A 24,584-nucleotide genomic window follows, 5' to 3' on the forward strand; every position below is an offset into this window, starting at 1 on the left:
TCTTGGTCTCTGGTGGTCTTTTGGGAGTCCCGAATTCAAGCATAACAATGCTGTAGTTTAATTATTTGTTTTTTGATCATTAGACAATGATCTACTTGAAAGGAAGGACTATCTCATTTATCTTAAAATTCCCAGTACCCAGTGCAGTGTTTTTTTTTTTTTTAAATTTTTTATTGTTGGCTGTTCAAAACATTACATAATTCTTGATATATCATATTTCACACTTTGATTCAAGTGGGTTATGAGCTCCCATTTTTACCCCAAATACAGATTGCAGAATCACATCAGTTACACATCCATTGATTTACATATTGCCATACTAGTGTCTGTTGTGTTCTGCTGCCTTTCCTATCCTCTACTATCCCCCCTCCCCTTCCCTCCCCTCGCCTCTTCTCTCTCTGCCCCCTCTACTGACATTCATTTGTCCCCCTTGTATTATTTTTCCCTTTCCCCTCACTTCCTCTTGTATCTAAAGTGCAGTGTTTAGGATGTAACAGTCGCCCAGTAATTGTTAAATGATAAATAAACATGAACAAATTAGGCAATATTATGGAACTGGTAGAAGAAATAACCATCTATCCATTGGACAATGGTCAAATATGGTCTAATTTCATTTGAGAAAGTCAAGCATACTGGAAAAAAGTGAGCAATCAATTTGTGTGGGGGATTGGTAGGTGAAGTAGTTTTATTTCCTCTACTATCATGTTACTAGATTTGCTTTAATTTGATTTACAGCTAGGAGTGGAATCAATAGAAACAATGCCTGAAAATAGGCTTTGGTTGTACCAACCCAACTTCCTTTTATTTATTTATTTTTTTTGTACTGGGGATGCTTAACCACTGAGCCACATCCCTCCTCCTTTTTATATTTTATTTAGAGACAATGTCTCACTGAGTTGCTTAGCTAAATTGCTGATCAAGAGTTTCAAACTTGTGATCCTTCTGCTTCAGCCTCCCGAGCCACTGGAATTACAGGCGTGTGCCACTGTGCCAACTTCTTTAACAGTGAAACTTAAGGTGTATTTGATGTGAGGCTACTTTGGGATTCCTTCTGTAATAGAAAGTTCCATTTAACCAGGTGGAAATTTCTAGAAAATTAAGTTTTACTCTAGATAACAGAAGATAAGCAGCCAAGGAGAGAAGAAGAGCAAAAGGGAAAGGGAGCCTATTTACATCTCCATCTCACATCCTTCCTCTAACAATGGTCCACTTTATGCTTTGAACATAGCCCCTGCAACTTATTTTTAAAATAGACATGTTTCTTTCTCTTCCTCTCTCCCTACTCCTCCCTAATCTCAGGGGAAACAAGATTACCTTTCTTCCTCATCCTAGGCAGAGTTATCTGTCCTTGAGTACAACACCCACCATGGCACTAGAAGATCTCAGAAATGACTATCTCCCAAATTAGCAAGTGAATTACAACTCCAACAGAGAAGAGGTGGAATTCACCTCTTTAAAAGTCCCTGTTCCTGTTGATGGCAGAATCATAGCCTTTGGGACAGGAGTCTCCTGTGTTCCTCCTTTGCTAACAAAGCAATAAGCCTTCTTTTTCCTTTTTCTCAAAACCATATCCTCATTATTGGGTTGGCATAGGGTACAAGGACTGAGCTTTCAGTAACATCCCTACACCCCATGATGCAGGTTGGTGTCGTGGTTCACGTGTGAGCTCCAGAGCCAGGCCATCTACAGCTCTTAAATAAGCACTAACTGTGTCCTTCAGCCAGTTTCCCCATGTCGAGTGAGGAAGATAATTCTGTCCCTCACATGGGGCTGTCTTGAGAATCTAAATGGAGAGAGCTGGCACATGGTAAGCTCTCAGCAGATTCAGCTTTTGCCATTTTCTTTATTTGAAAACTGAAGCGCTTAAATCTTAAGAAATTTGTTCCAGACCCCAGAACCAATAATCAGAGAAGGGAGGCTTTGAACACAAGACTGCTGATCCCACAGTAGTTCACAGCCTTGGCTCTGTATCACGCAGTGGCCTGGCTCTGAGAAAGTTTACAATTTCTCTAGAATCCTCCCACCCCTTTCAGGAGGGCCTGTTTTTGGATATTCTTTTGTCACTTCCTTTTTCTGATTTCTCATCCTCTTCACTTTTTGTGTTTTCTAAATACCCACCTCTGCTCTTTGCTAAAGACTTTTGGTCCCTCCATCTTCCCATCAGTGATAATATTTACCCCTGTGGTGAGGACTGAGAGGTAAGAAAAGCTTCCACTAACCATTCTGAAAACACTCTCAATTCCTCAGGATTATGAAGAGCGTCCCAGAAATCAAACCTGGGCCCTCTATCTTCTAGTCTAGATGACAAAAGGAAAACATTATAGGCCACTGAAGAAAGAGAACCTGACCTTGAACACATTACCACCTCCTTAGAGCCAGGTAATGCTCGGGCAGTTCATGCCCATATCTCATCTGATCCTCACACAGCGCAGGGGGTGGGAACGGAGCACACTGCTGTTCAGCTGAGGACAAGGAGGCTGAGGACAGATGGTTTACAAAAGGCTTAGAAGCTGGGCATGGTGGTACACACCTGTAATCCCAGCAGCCTGGGAGGCTGAGACAGGAGGATTGCAAGTTCAAAGCCAGCCTCAGCAAGTTAGTGAGGCCCTGTTTCAATGTTTCAAAATAAAACATAAAACTGACTAGGGATTTGGCTCAGTGATTAAGCGTCTCAAAAAGAAAAAACAAAACAACAAAACAAAACATTTAGCTGGTAAATGGCAAAGAGGAGAGTTGAGCCCCTAGCTCTGGCTTCTCCAAAGGTCCCACTGTCCCATGACAGTCCACTATACTGTGCAAAGATATGAACATTCTGCAAACTCGACAGTCTAGACTTCGACTATGTAATTAGGATTAAGTGTGCTCAGCATCAAATCAGTTGACTTGCTCATAGCAGTAAATGCCTTCATTTCATTACATACTGGTAACAAATTTAAAAGAAATGTTCATTGCCTCGTTAAAGATCCCCAATGTAATAGATTATTACAGAGCAAAGAATCAAATTCTAGAATGACACTCTCTTCCCAGAATAAATTGCAGTGAAACTGAAATTTGAAAGGCGCCCACCTGTGGTGTTATGCCTCCACAGGAGAGAAATCATTAGTTGAATCTCTCTGAGTTTCAAAGTGTAAAATTTCATGATCAGGGGTGTCAAATCTCTGCTGCTTAAAGCAACATAAGGGCTAATAGTGAGAAGAATCCTTTGACATTCAACTGTCACAAAATCACTTAAAGTTCTAACCTCAGTGTTGTCTAACAAAAGACAGAGAAAACTATTACAGACAAGCGAGAAAAAGAATGTCAAAGGCCAAGGCCATCAAGTGAATTCAACGCAAATGGGTAAAAATGACTAAAAATACAAATATGAGAAATGGAAGTCAGCCTTTCTGAGATGAAACTACCTTCTGTGTAAAGGGGAAAGCAGGAGGACTGAACGAGGAGAAAGCTATCTAAGTGAAAAGAGAGGGGCTCCTATATTAATCAGGAGACTAGCCCAAATGGGTAATGACCTTGAGAGTTCATTCTGCAATGCTGAGATTCTAGGATTCTAAGAATCGGTTTAGGTGGTAAACAAATCAGAGCCAAGCCGCATGCTGCTTTTGAGATTAGCATCCATATCTGAAGCTGAGGCCAGTGCAGGGAGCCTGGACACAGGAACCTGAATCACAGGGAGGACAGAAGCCGCTCTGCAGGAATTTCCCAGCCAGGGAAAGTGGAGAGATCAAGAACAATGCGAATGGAGAGGGAACAAAGGGTTTTTGTCTCATCCTGGTCTAAATCATGCTCAGGGCAGGCAACCCAGAGGTAAGCCATTTATCCTCTTGGTTCCTTGATGTCCACTTTTTGGGATGTGATGACATTCATCTAACATCTAGTTTCTAATACTCAATTCAATCAGGTCTTCCAGTTACTTGAGTAGACAAGGGTTTAGAAGTAGAGCCACACCTTCAGACATTGTCACCTGCTGAGCTGCCTGTGAAGTCTGGAAGATTCCCCCATCTCTCTTGCCTGATGACTTAGCACTGGTTCACTCTCTCCCTTTCTACCTCTTTCCTGTCGTTTTTCTTGGTGGTTCATTGTGCACATGAGGGCTGTTCCCAAGGGCTGGTATTATCAGTACCCGCACCTGCCCACTTGCAATCATCTATTTCTCTCAACTCATGACTGCCTCTGGCTTCACGGAGTGAAGGAAAACAATCAGACAGGAATTCCCTCATTTCCTCCACCATGATAACTTTCAAACTGCCATTAGGGAAACTGAGGCACAAGAATTGCAAGTTCGAGATTAGCTGGGCAACTTAGTGAGACTCTGCCTCAAAAAATAAATAAATAAACAAACAAATAAATAAATGAAAAGGGCTGGGATGTAACTCAGTGATAGAGCAGTACATTCTGGGTTCATTTCCCAGTACAAAAAAAAGAAAAGAAAAAGAAAAGAGAAAACACTTCCAAACTTCCCCATCAGCAACCCAACACTCCCTCTGTTACAAGGTTGGAGCATCTTACTCCCATCCCCATCCAAATCCTTAACCTGAGCTTTGAATCCCCTCCTCTTGTTTCAATCAAGAACCTCTCTCCTACATCTATTCCCCACTTCCCTGTATCATTCATTCTCCCTGTCTGCTGGGCCCTTATTTTTCCCTTGTAAGTACACTGCATTATCTCTGAGCCTAAAAACAAAACCAGAATTTCTTTTTAAAATTTATTTTAGTTGTAGATGGACACAACACCTTTATTTTATTTTTATGTGGTGCTGAGAATCAAACCCAGTGCCTCACACATGCAAGGTGAGCACTCTACCACTGAGCAACAACCCCAGCCCAAAACCCGGAATTACTTGATACCCAATGCAACCTCACATCTCTTCTCTTTCATAGAACTTTCTGAAAAGAACTGCGAATTGTTGATTCCTTCATTTCCTTACTCCACATTTGCTCTCACCCCATAATAGCTGAGATTCCTCTGCCATGCTACGGGCACAGCTCCTGGCTGGCCATGTTGCCAAATCTCACAGTCATGTCTTCTGTTATTTCATGGGTCTTAGCAGCAGCATTGGATATATTTGAATATTTCCTCCATCTTTTTCCCACTTCTTCAAGAAACACAACCTTTTAACATCCAGATCACAAGTTCAGGGAGTGTTTCTTTTCTTTTCTTTTTTTTTTTTTAATTTATCATGCAAAGACTTTATTTGGAGACACTATTGTACATGAGAAGATGGTGAGGAAATCAAGTGTCCTAGTTCATCCACATCATTTCTTCCATACTACAATCAATGAGGGCTTTGTTAGAGCACTGAAGGAGAAAAGTGAATTGCAGATTACGTATAGTATATACATTTATAAAGCTCATAAACAAGTGAAGGGCATATTTGTGGGAGCTATATGTGAGGAGGGCAAACACACAACCTGGGATAGAGGTGCCATGTGCAAAAGAGACTTTCATGATGAGGAAGGTGATGGTTTACTGAGGTGGGAAAGACTGAAGCAGAAGCACTTCAGAAACATCTCATTTTGGAGGAAAAACGTAAGTCTTTATTGAGGCTACTTGTGGTTTGGGATATCACTGACATTTAAGTGAAGAGATGAAGAAATAGGTGGTTGGAACATGAGACTTAAGAGAATCAAGTATTTCATGGAGGAAGTAACTCCCTTTCCCTACTGCAATGAGCCTGTCGGATTTATGTTCTAGATGGAGTGCCTAAACCAGTTTTGGCTACTATGACAAAAATGCTACAAACTGACTGGCTTAAACAACAAATATCTATTTCTCACCGTTCTGGAGGGAGGAAGTCCAAGATCACAGTTCTATGAGCTCTGGTGTCTGGTGAGAGCCCTCTTCCTGCTGTATCCTCATATGGCAAACAGAGAGAGTGTGAGCTGTTATTTCCTTTTCTTATAAGGGCACTGTGCCATTTATGAGGGCGCCACCCTCAAGATCTAACTACTTCCCAAGGATCCCACCTTCTAATACCATTACAACAGGGTAACCCACATAGGAATTTTTCTGGGGATATAAATATTTAGTTCACAGTAGTGAGGAAAACCACCAGATTCCCTTTGGATTTTGCATTTTATCTTGGTGTTACCTCCCCTGGGAATCTTTCCCTGGCCTTCCAAGATAAACTGTAATTGCTTTAGCCTGAAATTCTGACTGGTTGCCATTATGTCCTAGTACCTGGCATAGTTCCTGAGACATAAATATTCTATTGACCATGCAGAAAAGCATATATTCTCTCCAGTGGTTTCTGTTTAGAGGGATTCATGAACAAACATTGCTTTCTATTGGGGTGGTCACCATCTGGTCAAAAAGCTGAGCAAAAGTGTTCACTCTTCCAGGATAGGTGCTAATCTGAGAGGAGACTCAAAGGACTGAAGAAAAGGGAGTAAAGGATGTTTGGCTCCAGCAAAAAAATTTTCAAAATTTTGAAAGGTCAAGAACCATTCATTCTTGTGCCCTTCAAGCATTAGGCAAAGAGACAAGTAGGATGCCAACCAGTTTGGTTATAGTTAGTTTAGGGGTTGACATGCTTATGGCCCATGGGCTAAAGCCAGTCTGATGTCCATTTTTGTATAATAGCAAACTAATAATGTTTTTTACATTTTTAAAGGGTTGAAAAATATTAAAAGAGGAATCTTTCTTATATATATTAGTTGCAGATAACTTTATTTATTTTTCTCTGTAGTGCTGAGGATCGAACTCAGTGCCTCACACATGCCAGGCAAGAGCTCTACCACTAAGCCACACCACCAACCCAAGAGGGATCATTTTTAGTGACAAAATTATGTAATATTTCAAATGTCAGTGTCCACAAATAAAGTTTTATTGGAACCCAGCTGTGTCTCTTTATTGACAGTGTCAATAATCGCTTGCATACTACAGCAGCAAAGTTTAGTGGTTGTGACAGAGACTATATGGCCCATGAAACTGAAAATATTTACTATCTAGATCTGCTTTGTTAATTGTCTATAACAGAGTTGATTAATGCCAAACATGTAAATAAGACTTTTAAAAAATGGAGAATGAACAGATAGAAACATACTGGCAAGATGTTCTAAAGAACATCTTATTCATCATTGTGGAGACTTCTACTGGGTGTTCTGAATGGTGAGGGATCACCTTCCCCAGCACCTAGCCTATTCTCATGTTTGTCTGAACACCTCAAAGCCCAGATTCCAGAATGTACTCCCTTGGAAGGGAAATACAGTTGCTCACTTCCCAGTATCAGGTCTGTCTTTGATGGGTATTGATTTGGGAATTGTTCTCTTAAACACAGGAAAGTGGTTTCTTTATTTCTACCCTTTACTTAGTGGTCATTTCTCCTGGAAGGCCATTAGAGGAGTTGAACTTAATAACAAAAGAAAGGTCCATATGGAGTGAAGAACTCCCTCACCCTGCTGAAATGAAGTAAGGAGCTGCCCTGGTCACCAAGAGACAGTAGGTTCCTCTCCATTTGGGGAATTCAAGGTTGCAATCATTCACAGTTTCTGAGAGTACCTAAAAAAAGCTTACTAGTAATTTTTTTTAATGCCAAGTTATATATGAGTACACATCTAAAGGGTTAAAAGGAAGAAGTGTTAAAAAAAATTCACACCTTTTAGGTTTACATCAGTTGGTGTTTCATAAAGAAACCGATACAGAAACTGTGGTAAGGGCCGAAAACCACACAGCTTGGGGCAAGAACAGAGACCCTACGACAATCCCCAGAAAGATTGAACACAGAAAAGGGAGATTCAGATGTGGAAAGGAAGCCGAGGAGCTTGGTGAGCCTGTGTCTCAGAGCTCGGTTTCTCTATGAACGCCTGCAGTGACTTTGATAAGGGGCCACCTGGGTTCAGCTTACTGCCACCGGCAGCCTCACCACTGGGACCAGGTGCTGCTCTTGGACATGATAATGGTTTATGATTTAGGATATAAGAGTTATACCACCCTGCCTTGAAGTTTTAATTGAAGAGATAAATGCTTTCAAAAAATACGAATAGAAAAATCTTTTCATACCTCTCCGATCAAGACCAACATCACAAGATATTTTTTCAGAAAATGAGAGGTAATTAATTATCATTTGTTGGATGAATTCATTTAAAAATATCTTTAAACAGAGAAATGTACTTAGTATAAGAAGAAAAGAAGACTAAGATTATTCCACAAATTATATAGTAGGTATAATATTCTGTTAATAGATCCCCTGTCAGACCTTGAATGCCATTGGAGCACCATCACTAAGTGTCATCAGTTACCAAAAGCCACCAGCGGCTTGAAGAAAACTAGTGCAACATGATCGCAAGTCTATTTTACCTGTACACATATCCACGAGTCTCACAAACAAGCATTTAGGTTTTCTCACATTAATATCATGAAAGAGCCGAGCACAGTGGCTCACGCCCGTCATCCCAGCAGTTCAGGAAGCTGAGACAGGAGGATGGCGAGTTCAAAGCCAGCCTCAGCAAAAGAGAGGCTCTAAGCAACTCAGTGAGACCCTGTCTCTAAATAAAATACAAAGGCTGGGGATGTGGCTTGGTGGTCGAGTGCCCCTGAGTTCAATCCCGGATATCACACCCCACCCCCCAAATCATGAAAGCTCCAGATAATAAGCAATGGACTATATACCAATAATTTTCCTCTGAGCCAAATTTACATAAATTAGGAAAAATTCTATACTGTATCATTAATTGAATGATGCTTTTTCTTTTTCTTTTTTTGGTCACTGGAAATTGAGCCCAGGGGTGTTTTACCACTGATGTACATCCCCAACCCATTTTTTATTCTGAGACAGGGTGGCATTAAGTTGCTGAGGCTTGGCTTTGAATCTTCCTGCTTCAGCTTCCCAAGTCACTGGGATTACAGGCATGTGCCACTGTGCCAGGTAATTGAGTACTTTCAAAAACTAATATTTAGATGATAATTTCTTGTATCTTCAAAGATTTGTAATATTATTAATTTTTTTTAAGTTGTAGGTGGACACAATACCTTTATTTTATTTATTTATTTTTATGTGGTGCTGAGGATCAAACCCAATGCTTCACATGTGCTAGGCAAGCACTCTACCACTGAGCCACAACCCCAGCCCCCAAACCTGTAATATTGACATAAAGTTTATGTAGACATTTTTTTCTTCAAAAAGATGTTTGCTTACACTTCAAAAAAATTGCTTCTCCAATAATCACCAAAAAGAAAAGTCTAATAGACCGAAAAATACATTTGCTGTGTTTTTCCCAGCTGTGGGTGGTGTGGTGGTGCTTATTTGAGCACTAAAGATCAAAGGCTTGAAAAAGTGCTGCACTGTATATTTGGAGGAGGAAGAATTGCTAGATATTACATTTTATTTTAGAATATTATGTCTTCTGAGCCTACCTTCTTTCAAGCTTTTAGTATGGCTCATAGGGGTCATTTTAATTTTCAGAGGATCAAAAAGATAAAATGTATCAAGGTTAACTATAAAGGAATGAGGTTAATTACTGGGTACAGCTTTGTGGAATAAAACAAGAGTTACTAAAATAGGAGGAGAAATAGATATAAGTCTAACCCAACATTACCGAGTCACAAACTTGTAGCCTATGGGACCAGTGGCAAAAGGACTTGCTTAATGTTAAAAATTTCTTAGCAGTATAAACATCGCTCTCTCTGGACACTTAAGCTAATGTCAAAATTGACTTTTTTTTTTTTTAAATATTTTTTAGTTGTTGATAGATCTTTATTTTTATTTATTTATATATGCTGAGAATCGAACCCAGTGCCTCACACATATCAGGTAAGTGTGCACCACTGAGCCCCAGCACAGCCCCAAAATTGACCTGTTAGTTAATGCAATCATATTTTCTGATTCAGTACAAGTGCCTCAGAGATTCTACTCCAAGGGAATCATCACGCCTCCTCTTCCCATGTTTTCCTCCTCTCCCTCCTTTTCCCTCGAACACATACCTTCTCCCTCAGGTGTGTGCACTGTCTGTGATTGGCTCCAATCACTCCAGCTTCCTTTAAAAAGATGTAGCTTGGAGGAAATCTGAAATTCATATTCTGTAAGTGGTTTCAGATCCAGCAAGTCATGTCTTCCTCTGGCATTTGTGACATTAACCTTGAATTGGACAAGATTTTGCAAATTGAGAAATAATATTTGTATATTATGTTAATACTTGTCTACAATGTGTAATAATCTAATCAGGGTAATAAGCATGTACATCCTTTCAAACATTAATCATTTTTAGGTGTTGGGAATTCAGCAATCTTCTTTTTGAGTCATGTGAAATATATCATAGATTTTTTTTTTTTTTTTTTAAGCAATAGTCATCCTACTGGGTTAGAGAAGAATCAGAAGAAATCTCTTAGCTGTGCTCTGATGCCCTTATTGAATCCCCTTGCCCCTGGCCCTCCCCAGTGTCTAGTGACAGAGACCACATATTCTTACTCATTTTTGGAAACTAGTAAGTTAATCTTGCTGAAGAACAGAATTTTGCAATGGTGGGACAAACAACAAATAAGTTTTTTTTTTTTTTTTTTTTTTTTTTGTACCAGGGTGTTATGGTTTAGATATTAGGTGTCCCCCAAAAGCTCATGTGTGAGACAATGAAGGAAGGTTTAGAGGAGAAATGATTATAAGAGCCTTAATCAAATTAACTGAGTGGTAATTGAATGCAGGTAAGGTGTGGTTGGAGGTGGTCCCTGTGGGTGTGGCCTTGGGGTATAAATTTTCTATCTGGAGAATAGTCACTCTCCTTGCTTTCTGATCATCATGTGAGCTGCTTCTCTCTGCCACCCTCTTCAGCCATGTTGTTCTGCCTCACCTGGAGCTCTGAGGAATGGATTCTGCTGTCTGTGGTTTGAGACCTGTGAAACTGAGAGCCCCCAAATAAGCTTTTCCTCCTCTACAAATGTGCTGATCAGGTCTTTTACTTGCAGTGGTGAAAAAGCTGACTAAAACACAGGGATTGAGCCCAAGGTGCTTAACCTCTGAACCACATCCCCAGCCCTTTTTGTGTTTTATTTTGAGACAGGGTCTCGCTAAGTAGCTTATAGCCTCACTAAATTGCTGAGTCTGGCTTTGAATTTACAATCCTCCTGCCTCAGTCCCCCGAGTATCTGGGATTACAGGTGTGTAACACTGTACCTGGCAAAATTTTTTAAAGTGATGGTTAATACTAAATTACATAAAGAATTTTAACATAAAAAAAAGAAGCCAGGCCAGATGACCCTTTTTATAACTGCATTACTGAACATACATGACCTGAATCTTGAATAATAGTTTCCCATTTAAAAAACAAAAATGAAATCTCTGGGAACTAAGAACTCATCTATTCACATTCCCAGGAAGATCCTAAAGTTAGCTAGAAAATGACTAACAATTCAAAACTTTCATTTTCAAAAAGCTCTGTAGAAGTTTCTACACTAGATATCATTTTTTATTTGGGTAAAATTGGTATGTGATAAAATGTTTTAACACAGACACAGAACTGGCTTCAAAAAATTTTTTAATTATTTTACATCTTTTGGGTATCAGTTATATGTGAAACTGATCCACTGTTAGTATTATAAGTCATTATCTTTTGCAAAAATTCTGGAAGAAACCATAATTCTATCCTTTTTATTGCAAAAAATGTAATGCCTAATATTATATCAAATTGTAGGCCTTTTCTTCATACTAGTTAGTTTCACATAAGCCTCTGTGGACATTGCCTAGTTATTCCTCTTTCCAATATGTTTTTTAAAAATGTTAAAAAGTAATATAGATTAGGGAATGAGAGAACAAAGAGAAATAAATTCTTTACTAAAAATAAATTGTAGAAAATTAACATTGGTTTATAAATTCCTTTGGCTTAAAAAAAATTCATAACCATGACCCAGATGTTTGTTAATAGAGATGCACATGACTTTCTGATAGATCACAGGTGTGTACTCTCAGGATTCTTTTTTTGTTTTTTCCTTTGTGGTACTGGGGATTGAACCCGGGGCCTCTCATATGCTAGGCAAGTATTCTACCACTGAATCATACCTCACCCCCTAAATATTCTTAAACTCCATATTTTGCTGGTATGATAAGACAGAGGTTTGTGCAGGGATACTAAGAACACTGTAATGTTTTCTCCCTTCCCCTTGAAGACTATTACCATATTCCAGGACTTGCTGTTACTGGGCCGATATCTGAGACGACTGAGTAGCACCCACCCCTCATCTCTCCATCGAAGGGTACATCTGCTCCCCAAAGCATTTGAACATTTGATTCTGATGTCCCATGGAGGAAGAGGCCTCACTAATAACCAGAACAAACAAAAAAGTGTGATTCAGGCTCCATGATCAGAAATTGCCTTATGTACTGACGCAAACTATAAAAAAATAAAGTTGGTTTCTCCAAATTTAAACTTCATTTTTGGCAAGTAGTGCATGTATCAACTCCACTTAATCCAATGATTAAAGGAAAACCAATGTTCCAAACCTGAAAGATTCCGTGACTAAGAAGACAGACGTAGCTAATGGTGGTTGCTTAAGGAGGAAGAATGCTGGTAGAAAAATTTATAGCAATGAGATGGAGGGAGAGAGGAAAGGACAAGGAGAGAGAGGGTAGCTTAGAGATGAATGGTCTTGAAGCCCGGTACAGTGGTGCACGCCTGTACTCCCAGTGACTTGGAAGAGTGAAGCAGGAGAATCTCAAGTTCAAGGTCAGCCTTGGCAAATCTGTCTTAAAACAAACAAACAAAGAAAAGAGATGAATGATTTGTGTAAAGTGATGGGAAGTGGGATGGGGAGAAGTATGGAGGAAAGTTCATGGTCAATGTCTGTGATCAGACTCATGGTTAGCAGCATTTATGCAAAGAGGTGCCGTGGGAACAGAGAAGAGTGAGGTGGAGACTTCAGACAGGCCAGAAGCCCAGTCCCACCTGGGATCGTTAGAACTTGGGATGCCTGAGAACTGCCTCTGATTGAACTGGGCCAATGATATTTGCTCAGATACATGCTGGGACTGGCTTATGCCAGTAACCACACTGATGAGGGGAGTAGAAGCTAAGTATTCTCAGAGCAAGATGCATTTATATTTTGATAAATCTTATTTGTAGTTTGCTCTCGTCCAGCCGGTCTACTTGTAGCCAATCTGAACAGTGGGAATAGCCATAGAGATAAAAAGAAACCTCTGCCTAGAAGGGCCTCCCCAGAGCTTCCTGAATGAGCTCCTGGGACCCTCTTTTCAGTTGATGGCATTACTGGCAATAGGCACTTTCATGGTGTTTGAAGTCAGGGACTCATTTCTCTAGTAAAGACAATAAAAAGATCCCATTTGGCATAGCCATCTCTACATGACCATAGGCATGTGGCCTTACACTTGAATAAAGTAACTTCTATCTTTTACCTATGCTTGGTAAAGGCACGGCTGGCCACTTCCCATCGACCTCTGTCAAAACAGCTATCGGCAAAAGATTTGAGTGATTTAAAAAATAATAATAATTTCCATGTTCCAGTGAATCACACTTATAAAAAGTGAAATAAAACGTACCTATGTCCAGGAATGTGAATGTAGACGGAAATGAAGAAGAACTTCCAAGACTGTTGGTGGCAGTAACTGTGGCCATGAAACTGGATTCAGATAACTCGGGGGATAGCCTGATTCCAAGGTCCAAACAATTACAATTACTGCAGTGCTTCTTCCGTGTTACATTTTTTGGTCCATTTAACCTATAAACAGAATAAAATTGTGTTTAGCAAGATACTTTATGTGTTCTGTTCAAAAGATAAAAAGGTTCAAACATACAAAATTTTAGACAATCTTTTCAGGTCAGTCTTATTGTTAGGGTATACACTATAGGAATATTTATGTTCTATTCCCACATTTCTGTTTTCTCTCTTCATTGGTAGAACTTTTTTTTTCCCCTTTCTGGATATTTATGTAGATGAGTGTATGTGTCTACACTGCCAGAATTCCCCAAACCCTAGCTATCATCTTGGCTCCCCCCAAGCAGTTACAACCATCATCCAAAGGATCTGTGGCCACCTCAACATCGACTACACAAAAGTGACAGCTCCCAGCACAGCAGTGGACAGACCAGATTCCTGGCCCCACTGTCTTTCCTCATCTCCAACTCATTCAGGCACAGTGCAGACCAAATGGGTCTTGGAAAGGAATATGGAACCTACTCCAAAAAATGGAATCTCCCCAGGCTCTCTTCTCTTGTGGACTCTCTCACATCAGCCAATTCTGCTTTAAAAAGAAATTCCTCTAAGATAATGAGAAGCTACCATAAGGAAGTGTCTATTTATACATCATGGCCCTAAGAGTCTGTGACTCCAAAGGAGAAGAAAGGTATTTTATAGTCAGTCTAACCATATTTGAGCAGGAAGTACACCCCTAACTTGGCCTTGGGTTCCCTAACAAAACCTCTGAGTTAGAATTCAGACCCAAGATGTTAGGTTGCAACAAGATGTTTGCAACAATTTTAATTGATGAATGATAGAATTTTATTCTTAAGCATTTAATTGTCTTGAGGTATCTGTTGCTGCTTCTCCTGGCGATATCATAAAACTGATGATGTTGCTAAATGTCATCGAAGAGAGGACCTACAAAACCACTGCAAGAGCAGTCATGAGCTGGAGATGTAGCTCAGTGGTAGAGCATCACCCCCATGCAGGTGGCAAAAACAAACAAACAAACAGCAACAAAAACCACAATCTCACTCACTGTAAAGTGAACTTAGTATATATGTAAGTCTCTTGTCCTTTCTCCCAGGTACAGGCCACAGTCCCATGTTCTCCCTTCTGTGTACAAGTTAAGTTTTGAGGCCGCTCTGGAGCAACTTAAAAAAAAAAAGAAAGAAAAGAAAGAGTTTAAGACATCATATTTGAAATATCAATCACATTGCTATTATTTGCCAACAAGATGATAATATCTCCCCCAAGCCTCACAAATCCAGATAAAGCCAGTTTCTGTCAAGTTCAAATATATCCCATTTGAATATTACCATCCTCATTTTATAAAAGAAGAAACTAAGACTTAGGTGGACTATTTGGCTCAAGTCAGCAAAATTAGGAAATGGGGGCTGGGGATGTGGCTCAAGCGGTAGTGTGCTTGCCTGGCAAGCGTGGGGCGCTGGATTCTATCCTCAGCACCACATAAAGATGTTGTGTCCACTGAAAACTAAAAAATAAATACTAAAAAGTGTTCTCTCTCTCTCTCTCTCTCTCTCTCTCTCTTAAAAAAAAATTATGAAATGGCAGGATCAGGGCTCCAGCCCAGTTGTGGCGGACATGTCCAAGCCTTTTATCCCAGGTTCCACCATTTTGCCTAACAGGTGAACATCCACTGCCAGCTGTACGTCCCCTGGTGATGATAAGCTAACATTACTAGAGTGGTGCCGATTCAATATTAGAAACCTATGAAAATTAGGACTATCTTTCTCCACTAACATGAAACTGGTTGCAAAGACCTCTACCCACTTGCACTAGTCATGAGCTATGCTACCTGTATCTAATTTCTGCACTACATTGCTTGAAGCACTTTATGTACATTTACAAAGTAATTCTTTATGTACATAAAAGGTTCTCTCTGAGGACCTTCCACGGGCCAGGCACAGTGTTAGCTGTGAAAATACAAAGGTGTACAAGACAAGCATGGTTCCTTCTACTTCAAGGAAGGTATTTTTAAATGAAGTCATTTTCTAGTCAAAGATAGGACTCAAAATTGGAGCTTCTCAGACTCAATGGAGGTAAGAGAAAAAACTTTAGCCCATCATCCCACTCTTCCCTAATTACTGAGACCCACATGTAGATAGATGCTCTTTTGGGTGAGATAAAAGAAGCATACTATGGAAGCCCTAGATAGTGCCTGCCTCTCCAAAAGATGTGATTGATGAAATAAACATCATTTTTGTCTCTAGCACCCAAAGACATGGCACAGTAATGTCCATTGTGTGACCTTGGACAAGTTACCATCTCAGAGCTTCAGTTTTGTTTTAAAGGGGCATATAGCTTTATTTACTAAAATAAAAAAACTCTTTTCCTAAAATAACAGACTTTTTCTTATATATATATATATATGCATATGGATTATATATATATATATGCATATGGATTTTATATATATATATATATATATATATATATATGCATGCAGTGTATATAAAAATTATGCTTGTATATAAAATATAAATATATATATATGTTTATGCTTACGTGTATACCTAGACACATAAATGTAAATATTATGTATACAGATATGTGTATATACTACATAAATATATATTCATGAATATACATGAATATACAGTATGTGTTTATATATACAATGTACACATACATCTATACACATTACTCATGTCTGAGCCATTTGGAATACTATTAACTTTTTGTCTTGGAATTAGTAATTCATTATCTTGTTTTTCTATTTGTTTCCTTATTAATACAACTCTCGGCCCAGTTATCTGAATCACTTCAAATATTCAGATGCATTGGGACTTCTATGCCTTCTTCTTTCTTGACCTAATTACTTGTGTTGGTGGAGTGTATCCTCTGACAGTTTTCTGCAAAATGGTGTGTGGAAGGAAATAGTTTGAGCATGGTTTAAAATGTCTTCATTCTGCCTTCAGGTAGACTGCTGCTTTGGCCTGATGGAGGATTCTAAGTTGAAAGGAAATTATCACTCAGTACTCTGATGGCAGGGCTTTATTTTCTTCTATGTTCCAGTTTGCTGCTGTTCTCTGTGGCCTTGAGTCATTCTGATATTGCATAGAGTCTATTTTTCCTCTTTGGAAAGTATAGATTCTTCTTTTTGGCTCTATTATGCTGGATTTTCACAAGGATGCACTTACTGGGGATCTATTTTCAAACATCCTTCTTGATTGATTCTCAAAGGGTTCATACATTCTGGGAACTCTTCTCTTTCAGTTTGGGAAACTTTCCTGCACTATTTTTCTGATGATTCCTTCCTCTCTTTCTCTTTCGGAAAGTAAAATCTATAATTTTCATAAGTTATGTTTTCTTATTTTATATTTTATCTCTTGATCTTTTTGTTCTACTATCTAGGAAGAGACAACCTCAAAGGGTTTCCTTTCTGCTTATCTTTTTTTTTTTTTTTAATTTTAGGGGAGCGTTTTCTGTATATTTCCTTCTTATAGCATCATACCTTTGTTTTGTTCACAATATTTTCTCTTAATTTGCTAGGGGTATTAAGAATAGTTTTTACCACTTCTGACTACATGTTATCTCTTCTTCTTTGTTATGGTTTGTTCCATAAGTTTGTTTTGGTTTCTGTTCTTGTTAGATGTCTTCCTCCGATCCAGGTATTTTTGCCCATATACATGAGTGGGACACTGCAGCTCTATGTTCAGTGGGGGCATTTGATGATTCTGGGTTTCACTCCATCTGGATTTAGGGGAAGAAACCTTGTTGTCAATGTTTTCAGGCATTTTCTCTTGGCCTGGTCAGATTTCCTAGGAAAAAATATTTTAAAATCTGCCTGAAGGAGGGTTCAGGCTTGAAGAAAGCTGTATGCCAATATTCCATTGATTGCTGTGCTTTTCAGGCTGAGTCTTCTCATCCAGCATTCCCCCATCCCTAGCCTCCAGGTTCCAGTGCTGCAAGCAGCACCTATCTGGCTGCATGAAGCTGGGAAGGACTCAGGTACCCAAAGCACTTTTCAAATAGATTTACAGTCAAATCTTCTATTTTTAACCCTACTTTTACTGTCCCTTCCAGAAGTACATGGTGTCAATTTCTGAGTTTTTCCCCCAAAATGGTGTCTGCCTTATATTAGGTTGCAACTTTTCTCCTGGCTACCTATGTAGGCTAACTGTTATCATTTGTCCATCTCCTTTCCAACTTCAAAATTTTAGTTTTGGTGTGTCTCCCCTCCCATCCTTTTTGACCTTGAGGATATGTGCTATTGGAAAACTTAATAGCATCTTGGCTTTATTTCAGGGGAAGAGAAAGCAAATACTTGTGCCCAGTTGCCATTTTTGCCCTTAAAGACCTCGAGTCTTTTGGTGAGCCAGTAAGATAAAGAACGTGGCACTTTACATAATAAATAATCAACTCCTACCCTTCCTATAAAAGAGGAAATTCATCTTAAAGACAATGACTTTCACCCATAGAGTAAGTCAACATTTTCAATGTGAGTTCAGTGGATCATGAAATCAAAATGTCCCTTAGCCCAGGACTGTCTTTCCAGGGGAAACTGGACAAAATTCTCCTTGATATAAATGTATAATAACTGATGCCAAGGAAAAAGCAGCTATCAAAGTCTCTGCACTCTTATGAACTTACAATAGAACTCACAATAGAAGACGCTGTCAGAAGATTAGGGTAATTATTATTTTTTAAAACCCTACATCATATGGGAAATAAAGTTTTAGAAAAACAGCTTTCAGAAATATCAACAGAGAAAGCAAGAACCCAAGGTCTTTTATTTATTATCTTCATTTTCTAAGTTCAATCTTCTGAGGTTAAGCTTGTGCACTGATTGCTTAGTTTCTACATAATTTGAATGATTTCTGGGCAGTAGAGAAGCCAAAGCATGAGAAAGAACTGGGAAGAAAATGCTTAAAGACAGTTTGCCTATTCCTAGTTCTGAAAAACCTGATGATAGACCCCTGATGATATGCAACATACAATGGCCTACCCCTTACCACAAAAAGAAAATAGGCTGCTTACTCCCTCACCAGATAGCATTGAGCTGACTATATTGAGTGAAACCAAAATTCATTGTGTCTTTTCTTGGAATGAGTTGCATACCCAGAGTAAGGTGTCACTTCCAGTCAATCCTTCTTCTCAAAAGTGCTAAACTTGCCCAAAGAGCAGCCATTTGATTGTGTGGTTTACACTTGAGCATTGCACATGCAACATTCGGCAGCACCACCAAACTGAACTGAACCATGAGAGATACTCTTTACCACCTCCCTAGACCTTCTGATGCTGCAAACTGTCACATACATATGTTCCCATATACTGGCTGGAAAAGTAAAACGTGAAAAGGGTTTGCAGCACTCTAATCTATGAGAGCACAGCTATGAAGTGGAATGAAATCGCTAAGTACATCCGAAAGGTACTGTCAAAGCTGTTGTAGGACTACAAAAAAGAAGAAAATGCCAGTACCACTGTAGACACCTGGGAATTGATATTGCAGGGCTGAGAACGTCTAATGCAAATATGCAACACTATCTGGTAAGATGGTGAGTTACTTGCGTGACAGATGCTCTGAGGGAAGGGAGGTAAGAAACAATGGTGTTTTCTTTTTCTTTTCTTTTCCTTTCCTTTTTTTTTTCCCTCCAGTGTTGGTGATTGAACCCTTGCCTGCTAGACAAGGGCTCTATCACTGAACGAGAACTTAATCCTCCAATGGTGGTTTTTGTTTTGTTTTTTGTTGGTATGGAGGTTTGAACCCAAGGGTGCTTAACCACTGGGCCACATCCCCAGCCCTTTTTAATATTTTATTAGAGACAAGGTCTCACTGAGTTGCTTAAGGCCTTGCTAAGTTGCTGAGGCTGGCTTTGAACTGTCGATCCTCCTGCCTCAGCCTCCCAAGTTGTTGGGATTATAGGCGTGCACTACCACACCTGTTCCAAGAGTGTTTTTTGAGAAAAAATATAATTTTGTCTATGGTCAATGCACAGCTACCCAGCATGATGCATGCATGAAAAAGAAGAGTGCAACTGGATGGAACTGTGACCCTAGTGCAAGTCACTTAAGTGCCATTATGTGCCTGGCATTGGAGTAAGCACTTTGCATATAAGGGTCATACAATCACTGCAACCATCCTACAAAGTAGGCATTATTATCTTTATAACACAGATAGAGGAACTGAGACTCATGGAATTTAAGTTGTGTAGGGGTTCATGGTTCATAGTAGGGCTGGGATTCAAAGCCCACAGATGGACCTTCTATTGCAGGACTGTCAATGGTGAGAACACATGGTCAATACATACATGTTTTGAACAGGTGGTCCTGAACTGGAAGAGAAGTACTGAACTTAGTTTATGCCTCCTCTCCACCAATGATCTGCCTGGCTATTTGCTTGGTCATCTGCTCAATGCTTCTGATGGCTCTCCAGGAAATTGCCTGGCAGCAATCATAACCTCATAGGTCACAGAGAAGAGGTTTCCACCTTTACGGGAAACCTCACTGAGCTCTGTATCACTGCCTTTATGACATGGGCCATGTCCCTAAAGCTGGGTCATCCAGCCTGCTACAGCAATTCCTAGTCTCATGCCTCTCACCTGCCACTCCAGAGCTTCCCTGAAATCCCTGAGGCACAAGTGCCATGGAATCATTCAAAGTCCATGCATACTCACTAGCTTTCCCCATTAGACCTGAGTAGCTGCAAACTGCAGCTAAGTGTTTGCTGGCTCACCCTGTGCCTGTAGCTCATGCAGCAGATGCCAGCTGTCACATCTCAGTTCTTTCCTCTCAGCAGCTTCCTGGAGGAAAGCAATGAGAGCCAGAAGTGCAGGGGAGTTGATGTCCTATGAGGTAAACTTAGACCAAGTGGAGTCAGTTAATTTCTTCTTTCTTTCCTTTGTCACTGTATTGGTGATGTCCCTAAGTGACAACAACCACATGTATTTTCTGTTGAAGCTATGGCCAGCTCAGGAATATCACTACCTTGTGCCCTTATGCACCACTGCACAATGATATTTTGATTAATGATGGGCCACATATATGATAGTGATCCATGAGATTGTATTGCCCAATGATGTTGTTTGTACCCATCTTATTCTAGGTGACTATATGTTGGCTTAATGCTGAAATCAACAAATGACCAATTTCTCAGAATTATCCCCATTGTTAAGTGACACATAAATAGTATTTGCTTTTACTCATTTTCTGGCTCTGTTCCTCATTCTTGCCTACCTGAGACTGTACAACTCCCCTTCCCCTTTGAAGTGTTAGCATGTCGGATTTGCTTCAGGCAATTTTCTAGAGATCCCAGTAAAAGGTTGTAAGTATAATCATGGTTTTCTTTTAACCTCTGATAAGTACAATGACCAGTGTCAGGGGTGAGCATGGATGGAAGGACCACGTTTTAGGTACTAAATGAAGAGGGAAGAGGCGCTACGCCATGTGTCATCCACCTGAGTTGCTAAGGTGAAGCAGATACATCTTTCCTGTATTTTGGAAGTTGCAGCTTTGAGCAAATGTTCATAAGTCAAGAAGACACAAAGACCCAACTGCAGAAATCCAGTGTCCTACCATTAGAGTCCAGGGACAATAGGTAAATAAATGGTCTTAATGGTCAGACACAGAGGAGAGAAAGAGAGGTAGGTAGGAAGGGAAAGTAAGAAAGAAAGAGGAGGAAAAGAGAGAGAGAAGGAGAATCTTATCAAATAAGACCCCTGAATCTACTGATTTCTAGACTTCTTACATCAAGATGTTTATATTGGCATCAAGATAAAATATTTCATGTGATAGGAGAAGAAAGAATTCTGTCCTGTGTTTGGATTCTGCTTAACACATGACAAACACCAAAAGATCACCTGTTTTTAGGAACTCAGAAAGGAATGCTCACCACCAACAAGGATCTCTGCCCCACATACTGGAGTCTCATAACTTCTCCCACAGGCAAGTCTGCAGCGAAACAAGGTTGAACCAAGGGAAAGATCTGTGACTTGAATACTGACAGAGCGACCGGGGTAGTGACCAATCTTTTTGTCTATCTTGTAGAGGACCAATGTGTTCAATCTGGAAGAGGGTAAACAATCTTGTTTGGGTTTCAAGGAACATGAAATATTGACAGTTGATCCATGTGAAATTATATCGGAGGGCTTCACAGTAACATCTCCTTTCGTGCACACATCTGCAATAAAATACAAAAGCAATACTTGATTGACAATAACAGGCCCATTTCAAAGTGGAGGGTTGCTGCAATCCCAAAAGCAGGATAAAATTAAACCTAACAGATTACAGGAATATAAATAACCTATATCACTCTAGCAGTATTGGTGATGCACAAGAGAGCAGGAAGCAATCATATTAAAGTCTAACTGTATTTAAATTAAAACATTCATCCTTCTCAAAACAGTAATACTGTAATCAAAACTACAAATAGGAGGATGGTGAGAAAGTAGAATTGGAAGAACATTCAGGAACACAGTTCCAGGAAAACCCAGCATCTTGTGTATGTAAAAATTTCAGACTATTAAAGAAGGCTTCCCAGAATAAATTGCATTTGTTTTCATCACTATTTGTGATTTATAATGCTTACTTCAATACTCATACTGAGAGAGAGAAAAAAGACAGGTTTAAAAGACTATTGCAAACTTTAGGATCATATTTAGGAATAATTCTTCTCTTGCTATATTCGTGGTATTAAATATGTGTGAATCTGCAACATTATTTTATAACAAAGAGAAAACATTCAAAAGCTCTGGTGTGTTGGGAGTTGGCATCAAAGATGGAAAGTGAGTGTTACCATGCCATATTTTGATATTTCTTCAAGATGTAAGACCCTGGAGTGGATGAACTTTTACCTGAAACAGCTAATATAAACTTCATGAATGTATTCCTCTTCTTAACAGAGTTTTCTATACTGTTTACTACATTCCAGATGCCACATTAAATGCTTATTAAAACAGAACCAAAATCATTCAGAATAACTTAAAGCATTACTTCATTTTTCAGCATTTTGCTTTCCTCAAGAGGCTTTTCATTGACAAGGTTCAATTTAAAAATCTCAGAAACAAAGATTCACCCTGAATTTTCAGGGATGATATAAAGCCTCCACTGAAAATTGTCTTTTTTTTTTTTTTAAAGTAATTGTAAGAATGCTTGGATCAACTACCTTAAATAGGAACTGGTAAAGAACTTTTTTTTTAAAAAAATGGTTTTAATTGTAGATGGACACAATAACTCTATTTTGTTTATTTAATTTTTTATGTGGTGCTGGGAATCGAATCCACTGCCTCACGCATGCTAGGCAAGTGCTCTACCCCTGAGCCACAACCCTAGCAAGAACTTATTTAAATCAAGTAAAGAAAATACTGAAAATTCTTTTTATTTTTATTTGCAAAGCTAAAATAGAGTCTCTCTTTTTCTTAAATCTTATTTGTATGTTTGGTCTTGGTTTCTTTGATCTTCTTTGATTCTAATATGCCAGAAAGCTGAAAATAAACTCTTATTAAAAAAGCAGAGAAAATGTCAGCCATTTTTTTAGCATAACTAATTTATCCATAAATACCCTCTGTTAAAATATACTGTAAAGTAAATCATAAATTTACGAAGACCAGTTGGGTTTTCTAGCAGGGTTACCTAACTACTTTTTAAAAAGAAAATGATATGATTGGACTCTTACATTCATCATTGGAATAAATCAAATAAAATATATACTGCTTATAAACACAGAATCAGACTTATCCATTTAAATGACAAAAGATTGACTATAAAAGACCGTTACCAGTACATTTACAATAAACACACAGGTCATCTGTAACTGAGAATTTAAAACACAAATCTTTCTAAATATAAACTTCTAGACATATCTTACCAATGTGTGCTTTAATCAATAGCCACATGGTCAAAAAAACAAGTTCCAAAGAGCATCCTCTAAGAGTATGTGCCATCAACAGTCGACTCTGCAATTCAATCCTGTGCTTTTCCTTGTAAAAGAAGACAAATTCATTCATGTCAAATACATTCAGAAAATACCAGAACCAAAATCATTCAGAATAACTTAAAGCATCNTTGAGAGCATGTACAAGTTATGTAACCTGAGTCTCACACAAAACTTGTTTCTTTTCCAAACAGGGTTGCATCGTCATCATCGTTAAATGGAATACTTTGACTAGAGAGAATTTCTAATCTAGTCATGTGATTCAAAACAACAGTAGAATAAAAAAGGCTCATGAACCAGGCATAGTGGCACACACCTGTCATCCCAGCAACTCAGGAGGCAGAGGCAGGAGGATTGCAAGTTTGAGGCCAGCCTCAGCAACTTGGCAAGACCCTATCTCAAAACAAAAAGTAAAAAGGGCCGGGGATGTAGTTCAGTGATAAAGCATCCCTGGGTTCAATTTCTAGTACCCGCCACCACCATCACCAAAAAAAAAAAAAATGTTCATAACCATCCAGGAACTTAGTAAAAGATTGATTTCTTTGGCAATAAGAAAGGAATTTCAGCAGTCTAAAGGGGGTTGTTTGGGTTTCTATAGAAGCTCAATTTTACTTGTTCACTTGTTTATTGTGACTTATTTGGCTGATTTTATTTTATCTTTACTTGCTGGGGATTGATCCTAGGACCTTGAACACGATAGGCAAATGCTATGCCACTGATCTACATTCCCAGTCCTTTCTTCCTTTAATTTTATTTGGAGACAGGGTTTGCTAAGTTTTCTAGGTTGGCCTCAAACTTGAGATTCCCCTGCTTCTAACTCCTGAGTCACTGGGATCACGAGTATGCACCACCATGTCTGGAGAGTGTTTTTACTTTGAATGGTTCAGAAAATGTAAGCTCTTGATTTCTGATCTGTTCTCAATTCAAACTTAAGAAGTGACTCTACTCGTCTTAACAAATTCTCTAAATTCTTTTAAAAGTGGGCCTCAAATTTATAATGTAGGCTGGAAATTTCTGTGATATCAGTCCACTGGGAAGTTGCCAACACAAATGCTCACCTCTTATCCCCAGG

General features: G+C 39.1%; 1 protein-coding gene across 9 annotated transcripts in view; it reads right to left on the reverse strand.

The window, feature by feature from the left end:
- Nucleotides 1-24,584, reverse strand: part of Il12rb2 (interleukin 12 receptor subunit beta 2) — an 81,746-nt gene that overhangs the window by 47,178 nt on the left and 9,984 nt on the right. For 3 of the 9 annotated variants that reach the window (XM_015484885.2, XM_048815165.1, XM_048815169.1), the window contains exons 2-7: nt 23,447-23,558; nt 21,473-21,760; nt 14,657-14,771; nt 13,478-13,656; nt 12,099-12,241; nt 9,919-10,072 (exon numbers count right to left, since the gene is read on the reverse strand). In XM_015484885.2, the coding sequence (XP_015340371.1) occupies nt 9,919-10,072; nt 12,099-12,241; nt 13,478-13,656; nt 14,657-14,771; nt 21,473-21,760; nt 23,447-23,522 (955 nt within the window). In that variant the 5' untranslated portion in view covers nt 23,523-23,558. Of the gene's footprint in view, nt 1-7,998; nt 8,090-9,918; nt 10,073-12,098; nt 12,242-12,424; nt 12,668-13,477; nt 13,657-14,656; nt 14,772-20,317; nt 20,430-21,472; nt 21,761-23,446; nt 23,559-24,584 lie in introns of those variants that run through there. The other 6 variants (XM_048815168.1, XM_048815167.1, XM_048815166.1 and 3 more) reach the window with 5 other exon arrangements.

This window comes from Marmota marmota, unplaced genomic scaffold (assembly GCF_001458135.2).
Source record: "Marmota marmota marmota unplaced genomic scaffold, marMar, whole genome shotgun sequence".
In the NCBI taxonomy this organism is placed as follows: domain Eukaryota; kingdom Metazoa; phylum Chordata; class Mammalia; order Rodentia; family Sciuridae; genus Marmota; species Marmota marmota.